The sequence below is a fragment of the Pituophis catenifer genome, unplaced genomic scaffold (assembly GCF_029215685.1).
Source record: "Pituophis catenifer annectens isolate HBS135680 unplaced genomic scaffold, rPitCat1.0.hap2 SCAF_3, whole genome shotgun sequence".
Classification (NCBI taxonomy): domain Eukaryota; kingdom Metazoa; phylum Chordata; class Lepidosauria; order Squamata; family Colubridae; genus Pituophis; species Pituophis catenifer.
Window position 1 is genome coordinate 88,602,318 of NW_027256883.1, and position 9,310 is coordinate 88,611,627.

Consider the following 9,310-nt stretch of genomic DNA (forward strand, 5'->3'; position numbering starts at 1 on the left):
ATTAATTTCTTCCACTCTCTCTTCCACCTGGATAATAAGTTTTGACAATCCTGAGACTGCAAAAACAATATCATCTCCTATCTCATCATGCTTTACTGCAACAACTTCTTTAATTGACTTTATGTCCTCCTCAAATTTCTTTAATTTCCCTTCCATAATTACTGTTAGGTTATTCATAGCTGCAGCCTGATTATTCATGGCTTTCTTTATAAATTCTTTAAGTTCATTAAAAGAAGCCTCCTGGCTCTGTGAATCAGCCGGAAGTTATGCTTTCTGTGTCACTACTGACACAACTGGGGAACTCCCTCCGCCTCTAGGAGCTCCTGGCTTAATTTGTTTAGAAGCCATCTTTTAAAAAAAAAAAAAAACTTTTTTCCTTTCACAGCCACAAAATCCCTTGAACAGTTTTCAAAAGCTTGTAATTTATAGTCTATGATTTATCAAACAAAATAGTCTTTTCTCCACAAGCTCTCAATTTCCAGCAGCTTTAATCCACTCTCAAAGTGCAAAGTTCCCAATAAACACTTTCGTTTCTAACTTTCACCTTCAGGCGCCATCTTCAAAAAGATTCAGTTAGAAACAATGTAAATCCGGAGTTAAGCACAGTTACTTTTAAAGCTTGTTCTCCTGTTTCCACTCTGCCTGCGCTTGTATTCAATCAAACTCACTTTTGACAGCAGGATTGGACGTGGCATCTGGCTCTGTTTAAAACAGAGTTGTCCTGAATCCGGAGCTTCTTAGTGGGCTGACCGAGGAGCTCTCACCCTCCAAGCCTCTGGAATCCTTCCAGAGGACTTTCGGGGAGCTCCACTCGCACCCACCGGCTCTCCTCTCCTTCTCCCGATGGAGAGATTTTTAAGCCGTCAGACAGCTGATTAGCGCTGTCAAAACGGCTTTTACGGAATCGCGGGGCTGGTAGTCCGTCAATGACGCCTGCAGTGCCAACTGGAAGCCCGGACAAGCATATCTTGAACTGGATACACAATCTCCCTAACTCGCTACACCGCTTCAGAGGCCCACAGTTCAGGGCAAAACTCTACCTGCCGAGATTGTTGCCAGGTGACTTGGCTGATTCTAGACCCCCGCTGGGCCTTTCCAGAGGTGTTTCCCTCTCTTTGCCGGATGTCTAGCGGTTGGGTTAGCTGCATCACATACTCCTCTTCGGAGACATCCAGAGGCCACATTTACGCCGACTGCTGTGGGGCTCCGCGTGGCTGAAGGTTGCCCATCAGGGAGCCAGTTGGATTTTCAATCCTTGCTATCTACGGCTTTGTCATCTTTGTTGGCAGCTGGCATTCAGCAGGCGACTCACCCGCCTCTGCAATCCTTACCTATACAAAACCTGGCCCAGACTCACCCGTCTACGAGGGCCCATTCTCCACCTCACAAAGAGTCAGCCTCTTCCATTGACTCTGAACATGGGGAAGATTGCCCCGAGGATATTGAGTTCTCTGAAGATGGCCTGTTACCAGATGCCCCAGCCTTTACAGGTCTATTCAGACCGTCGTTGCTCAAATCTCTTACACAATGCCCGATTAACAACGAACCTCGGAAAGAACGACACTCCTTTCAGCAAATCTCAGACACCATCAGGGCCTCATGATTCGCTGTTTCGCCTGTCCAAGCCTGTCCCCAACATTTTTCAGAGGTGATTCGCAATCCATGGACTCAGCCTGGGTCACTAACCACACCCAACAGTCAAGACAAGAGATTGTATTGCGCTGCTCCTGAACTGGAAGAGCTCCTTGCATTGCCCTCTGTGGACACGTCGCAAGCCTCTCGTCGACATCCGTACTTTCGACGGATTCAATGGATGGGCTCAAATAGAAAACCGAACTATCATTTTGAAAGACGCACCAGGCGGCTGCCTGGGCAATCAAAACAGCGATTGCGACATCATTTTTCAACAGGGCATCACTAATCTGGCTATGGCAGCTTCAAGAACGGCTTCCTCCTGAGGAAAACAGATTGCACCAGGATATCAACAAAATTGTTGCCGCCACCGAATATTCGGCGGACGCCTCCTTAAATTTTGCTAAGTTCATATCGCGGGCTCTTGCCTCCGCTGTGACATCTCAATGCCTCTTCTGGTTCCGCAGCTGGAAGGCGGACGCCAAGATTAAATGGAAGCTGGCTGCGGCCCCATACGAGAACGCCAGCCTTTTTGGGGACGCTTTGGACCCTCTCTTAATCGAGGATAAGGACAAAAGCAAAATCCTTCCATCCTCGTACTGCAGGCCAGAGCGCCGTTACACCCCATACTCACAACAGCAGCCCTTTCGAGCCTTCTCAGGACCTGGGGGGGTCTTTCTCGCAACGATCATCCTTCCAAGGTGGCAGCCGTTTCCCGGATAGACAACACTTCCGCGATCGTGGCAGGTCCCAGTCTTCTGCCCAAAGGCCAACTACAGGGTCCAGATACAAGCCTTTTTGCAGGGGCAAGTAACACCCGGTCGTCGGGCCCCATCGGCGGTCGTCTCCAGCTCTTTCACCGCCGGTGGGAACACTCAACATCGGACACGTGGGTTCGCCACACCGTCACACATGGACTTTCGATTGAGTTCGCCGGCTGCCCCCCACAGAGGTTCATTCATTGTCCGATTTCGTCCTCGCCTGACAAGAAGCTCCTAATGGACGAGGAGATTCATCATCTTTTGACCATCAGAGCGATAAAACCGGTTCCCTTGGATCAGCACGGGACCGGCTTCTACTCGGTGCTGTTCTTGGTCCCCAAAAACTTGGGGGCTTGGAGGGGGATTCTAAATCTGAAACAACTGAATTGGTCCGTGTGCTATCGCAGATTCAAAATGCACTCCCTCCGGTCGATACTAGGGGGTCTGAGAGAGGGGGACCTCTTACAATCTGTGGACCTCAGGGAGGCATACCTGCATATACCGATTCACTCCTCCCACCGTCAGTATCTGAGGTTTGAGTATGCGGGCAGCCATTTTCAATACTGTGCCATGCCCTTCGGACTCTCCTCTGCCCCCAGAACCTTCACCAAGTTGGTGGCAGTGGTGGCGGCAACACTATAGGCCATCCCAGTTCGCGTCTTGTGTTACTTCGATGACATTTTGGTCCTCTTCTCCTCTCTGACCCAGGCGAGCCACGACATGGAGCTAGTGATGTCCGCCTTCCAACAGCACGGGTTTACGATCAATCTCGACAAGAGCCAATTGGTTCCATCCACCTGGCTCCTCCACCTTGGGGCGGTGATAGATTCAACCAAAGGACAGGTGTTCTTGTCACCGGACAGAGTCCAGAGCATCTCAGAATCGGTTTGCCAAGTGCTTGTCCAGAGATCTGTTCCCCTGCTGCTCCTGTCGCAACTGCTGGGGAGGATGGTTTCATGCTTTGCCATCGTTCCCTGGGCTCGCAGGCACTCTCGCCCATTACAATGGTTTCTCCTTCCCTTTCAATGGACGGGATGCAGCACCTCGACCCACAAGGTTGCCCTACCTCCTCAGATTCGTCTCTCACTCCGCTGGTGGACCTCGCCTGCCCTACTTCGAGGCTGTTACTTTCTGGAACCGGACCGTCTGGTTCTGACCTCGGACGCCAGCCTTCATGGTTGGGGCACGCACCTCAATCAGGTGGCGCAGGGTCAGTGGTCTCCGTCCGAGAGGCTGAGCAGCATAAACCTACTGGAACTGAGGGCGATCCGACTGGCCCTTCAGCATTTTCGACCCACGTTAGTAGGCTGCCACGTCTTAGTTCTCACAGAAAATATATCGGCCAAAGCACACGTGAACCGGGAGAGGGGCACGCACTCCAGATCGCTGATGCTTGAGGCAGAAAGGCTGTTCAGTTGGGCGGGATGTTACCTCCTCCCTATCGCAGCAGACCACATTTCCGGGGTAGTCAATGTCCATGCAGATAGACTAAGCAGGGAACAGATCAACCCTGCAGAGTGGCAGCTTCACCCCCTCCTATTCCGGGAACTCACACTTTGGTTCGGGACTCCGGTCATCTATCTGTTCGCCAGCCAACTGAACTTGCAACTTCCGTGGTTTATGTCCTGCTATCCAAACCCGTTGGTGGAGGACTGCAATGCCCTTCAGTGCCCGTGGCCATCAGGCCTGCTGTATGCATTCCCACCAATTCCCCTCATCCCGAAAGTCATCTGAAAACTGCTTGCCGAAAACGCCGATCATCTGGTGGCTCCCAATTGGCCACGCAGGCCATGGTACGCCGATCTCGTCCATAGGTGATTCCTCCACATTGGATCTCTCTATGCCAGGGGGTCATCTGCCACTCAGAGCCTCAGTGGCTCCAGTTGACCATCTGGCACTTGAAAGGGTCATCATGCGGAGGGACCACCTGTCAGACGAGGTGATTGAGATGATCCAAGCTTCTAGATAGCCGTCAACTTCCTGTATTTATGAAGCATCGTGGAGGGCGTTCTGTGCCTGGTGTTCCAAACACCAGGTTAATCCAACATCAGCTGAGGTTCTGGACGTTCTCGAGTTTCTCCAGGCTGGTTTGAAGAAAGGGCTCGCACCTTCTACGTTGCAACGACAAACCGCGGCTTTGTCCACCGAACTGTCCTGCGCACCCTATCAATCCTTGTCACATCACCCACGGATTAAAGGGTTTCTCCACAGTGCAACGAATTTATGCCCACCTACGGTTCATCATTATCCATCCTGGGATCTCACGCTGGTTCTACAAGCGCTCACCGAGCCACCGTTTGAGCCGATGGGTTCTGTCGCTCTCAAGTTCCTGTTGTTCAAGGTGACTTTCCTCCTAGCCATCACATTGGCCAGGAGGGTTTTGGAACTCACGGCTTAATCCGTCAGGAAGGATCTCTACATCTTTCATGCCAATACCCTAATCCTTTGTCTGGACCCTTCATTCACGCCGAAGGTGAACTCCCTGTTCCACCGGGCCCAGGAGGTCATCTTGCCGGACTTTTGTCCATCCCCTCAGCACCACCATGAACATCATTGGCACAAGCTGGATGTGAGGCGGGCTCTTCGTCATTACATTCATCGCACCGCTTACTTTAGACAGACTGAGGCTCTTCTGGTTTCGTTCCACCCAGCATCTATGGGCTTGAAGGTTTCAGCCTCCATGGTGGGACTGTGGATCAAGGCCTGCATTTCCTCTGCATATGAACTCAAGGCCAGGGCCCTGCCGGGCAAGATTCTCCCACATTCTACTCGTAGCGCGGCTACCACAGCCGCTTGGGCTGTGTCTAAGACACAGGCTTCTGTCTTAGATATCTGTCGGGTGGCTACATGTTCGTCCATTTCACCCTTTATTCACCATTATAAGATAGACACTTACGCCTCTGCCGAGGCTTCGTTTGGCAGGAGAGTGTTACAGAGCGTCCATGTGGACCTGGGGTCGGGGAGCAGTCAGCCTCCTGCCCAGAGGACTTAAGCTTGGGTATATCCCATCTATGTATTGTAGGAGCAGTGCACTGGAAAACAGACGTTGGCTTACCTGAACGTCCCTTTTCTGGGCGCTGCGACTACAATCCATTCCCTACCCCTTTGGCTTCCTGCTCCAGGACTGGGGTGGCCTGCTCTTACTGACTTGTATATACAGTTCTTCTCATCTATCAGGTGACTGTGCCTTTGTGACAAAAGACTGGAGGATCGTGGGACAAGTGGGCGTGGTCAGAGCACGAAGGAAGGAAGTAAAAATTTCACTCAGTTGCTTTCAGGACATGAGGAATAAAACCCATCTATCTATGGATTGTAGTCGCAACGCCCAGAAAAGGGACGTTCATGTAAGCCAACGTCCATTTTTATTCATATTTGTGTAGTGATAAACTCTGTAATAGTTTATAGTTTAAAGAAGAAAACTTCTATGGTTTGCAATGGTACTTCCACTTTTATTCTTCTTTCAGTAATTTTTTAAAATCAAAAACACCTTAAAATAATCCTGTTCAGATCACTCAGATATTTCCCTCTCATGCACTAATTGATTAAGCATGAATAAGGTCAAGTAGGTTGCATATTAAGGCTGTTTTGAGCAAATTAATTTCTAAGCAAGTCTATTTTGAAAGTTTGATTATACCTTTCAAATGTCTTAATTTTGCTTTATGGCTTCTATCAAATCAAATTGAGTATATTACTAAATGTTCCCCTTTTATTTTCCAGTCCACCTAAACCAACTGTGTTTATTTCTGGTGTAATTGCAAGGGTAAGTCCTCATTTTCAATAATTTTCAGCTTTTCACTGTGAAATATGAATTGCACAAGTCTGCTACATTTTTTTTTATCAATGATTTTCCTTACCAAGGATGTTGTTTTTGTTATACCAGATAACATAATTCAATTGTATAATTCCCATTATCTTGGAAAAGAAAAATACTTTTTAGACATTTTAATAGGATGTGAATTACCTCATGAGTTACATATTTAAAAATACTACTAGTTGAATTGTAACTCACTTTTTTGTTTTTTACAATTTCAATCCCCCCTGTCTTTGTAAATGTTGTCAGGGCAATATATGTCATTAAAACATTAATAGAATGCATAGAAAACTGGCAGCAATAAAATTATCAGTTTTACAGTTAAAGTTGGAAAATGAAAAGTAAAAATATGTATATTGGAACATGAAGGAAAATAGTTTGTATTTTTCAAAACTTAGCTTGATATCCTGGAGGGCTGGAAAATTTCTAGTCTGGGTTGTGAAACTAATAGAAATAATGCCTAAAGGTATATTTTGGAAAATAGGGAGTTCTTTCCCAGGCACTGAAAATATAACAAAGTAAATTATAGGAGAACCTTTTTTTCAAAAACGAGTGTAGTCTTGTAGAATCTTCAGGGCCCCTAAGTCTGTTACATCCTTACAGCATAAGAATGTTGACTGAAAATGCTTAGGCTTATGAAAAATACACCCAACATCTGAAATGTACTAGGAACAGACAAATTGCATTAGATTTGAATATGTGAATATAACTTATTCACATAACTACTCAGCAAATATTTTTATTTGCTGAGTAGTTATGTGAATAAGTTATATTTCATTCTGAAAGAAATTGATTTTTCTTGCTTACACTATACCCAAGCATGGCTACAAAATCATATATTAGCTTTTTAAGTTATACTTCATTTATTTCAATGTATTTACTTCAAATGCAATCAGATGTGTAACTGCTATAAGAGCATCATTTCATTTAAAAAAAATAATAAAGCTTCAGTTTCAGATGCAAATATTAAGCACACTTCAATTTCGACTTTTGTTTCAAAAAGCCCAGCACACTGCCCAATATCTGAAAAGACTTTACTGAACGTTATAGACTTTAATGGATTTAGAATTTGCAGTATTTACTGATTCATTCAGGCATAATTCCTATTCTAAACAGTTCCCACTAATATAGTATTTATTTATGGAGGCTGAAATTGATCAAGTCCAACAATCTATTCACAAACATGCCTTATGGATTTCTAATAGGCTCATGCTGATATACACTAGCTTTTTGAAGCATTAGTGTTTGGGAGACAAGGTGGGACAATAATTTGATGCATGCTGTTTAATAAGCAAGAAAAATCAAACTTTTACAGGATTTGCAAAGCTGACTAAATATTAAGATCTGCTAGAAGGATTGATAAATGCTGCTTCAGTCACTAACCAGAATTCTGCTACCCAAACACTTTTCATGCTTAATATAGAAGGATGCCACTGTGGCCTTCTAAAAATCTGCAACAAGATTTGAAGGTTGTTGTAGCCTGTTTGAAGCTATTTGTACAGATTCAAAAGTTCTTAACTCCAAATTCCAAGAGTCTGAACTTCAGACAGAAAACCTGAAATCAGTAAGCTAAAGGTCATTTCGGCAAAACTTCAGTTATTCTTTAAAAAGGTGAGAGACTAATTGTTGATATGTCTGTGTGATGTTTTTAATGCTGATGTGTTTATTCTTTAATCAGGGTGATAAAGACTTCCCTCCAGCTGCAGCACAAGTGGCCCACCAAAAACCACATCCTTCTGTGGAAAAACTTCCTCCCCCACAACATGTCAATCAATACATCCATCAGCCCCGTAAATGAATCGCCTGTCCCAGACCAGCCATGGTGTTTTACAAATGGAAAGATTAAGAGATTTCTACTACCAGATCTTTTAAAAATGGGTATCTCCTGCTTTTGCCTTAATTCCTATGGTTTAAATGGTTTAATGAAGGGGAGGGGAGAGTAGAAAGAGGGAAAATCACTTAATATGTTCCCATCTGAAAAGCAGAGTTTTCTGTACTGCCAGTGAAAAATGTTACGTTCATAGCAATGCAACACACTGCGGATATTTTAGGTTAGTAATTTCTTGGGATAATTATTTTAAGCTTTTTCTATTCTTGGGTATTGGCATTCCAGGAACACGTTAAGGAAGTTGTAATGGCTTAAAACTTTTACTTGCTCTTTTTTAATGAATTTTTTAAAAATGTATGATTCAGATTTCATTTGGATTGTTCTTGTTCTGTTTTTAAATGTGTTTCAGGAAGAACTAGCTGCTTATATATATTTTTAATGAATAATCTGAAATGGCAAAATTTATCTTGCAATATGTTGTCTTTTAAGAGAATGATCCTGCAGTTCTGGCAACATAGCCAAACGTTCTGATTATAGCCTGGTTCTCTGCATTTCTTTCCAGATTAATAGAAGAATGAGCAAAAAATTAAAAGATTGTATAGATCTGCTTGTTGCTTAATTTTTAGATACTCCTGAGGTTTCGGCACTTTTTCACCTTTTCAAAACGGTTTTTACATATGCAGGAATCAGATATGCAGTCTTTCCTACAAATAAAACTGTCGATTACGGTACATGGAAAGTTGGCTGAAATGTTTTTTTCCTGGGAATCTGTATGTGCAAGTAGTTCTTCAATGAACCATGAATGAATATTCAGGTTTAAAATGCCCTGTGTCTACCTTACAATCAGTGGTGGTATTCAGCCGGTTCTATCCAGTTCAGGTGAACCACTAGCGGTGGCTGCGGGAGGCTCCGCCCACCTGCCCGGACATCATCACATCCTGTTTTTGACGCTCTACGCATGCACAAAAGGTCCTGCACTTGCGCGGAGGTAGCGAAGATAAGTGAATACCACCCCTGCTTACAATACTATGGATCATATTTAATTTTTGAAAGTTTGATATAGTTATACACTTATAAAGTTTTGTGCTAGGTGAATCTGGTGAAAGCTGAAGTAATGTATGTTCATGAGCAAGCAGTGTACTTGCTTCTTTTTCATAGCAAAGAATACCGAGGCCAGCTCTCACGTGATAAGCAATCTCAGATTTCAAATTGCTGCTGAAAAATCTGTGTCCCTTTGTCAGATGTATCTGTTATGTTCAGTGGAAACTAGGTGAGCAG

At 44.7% G+C, this 9,310-nt stretch overlaps 1 protein-coding gene across 1 annotated transcript in view; it reads left to right on the forward strand.

The window, feature by feature from the left end:
• DAP (death associated protein) overlaps nt 1–8,771 on the forward strand; it is a 51,774-nt gene extending 43,003 nt beyond the window's left edge. Inside the window, exons 3-4 of the mRNA XM_070942596.1 lie at nt 6,111–6,153; nt 7,883–8,771. Of these exons, the coding sequence (XP_070798697.1) occupies nt 6,111–6,153; nt 7,883–8,002 (163 nt within the window). The 3' untranslated portion in view covers nt 8,003–8,771. The remainder of the gene's footprint in view (nt 1–6,110; nt 6,154–7,882) is intronic.
• The last annotated feature ends 539 nt before the right edge of the window (nt 8,772–9,310 follow it).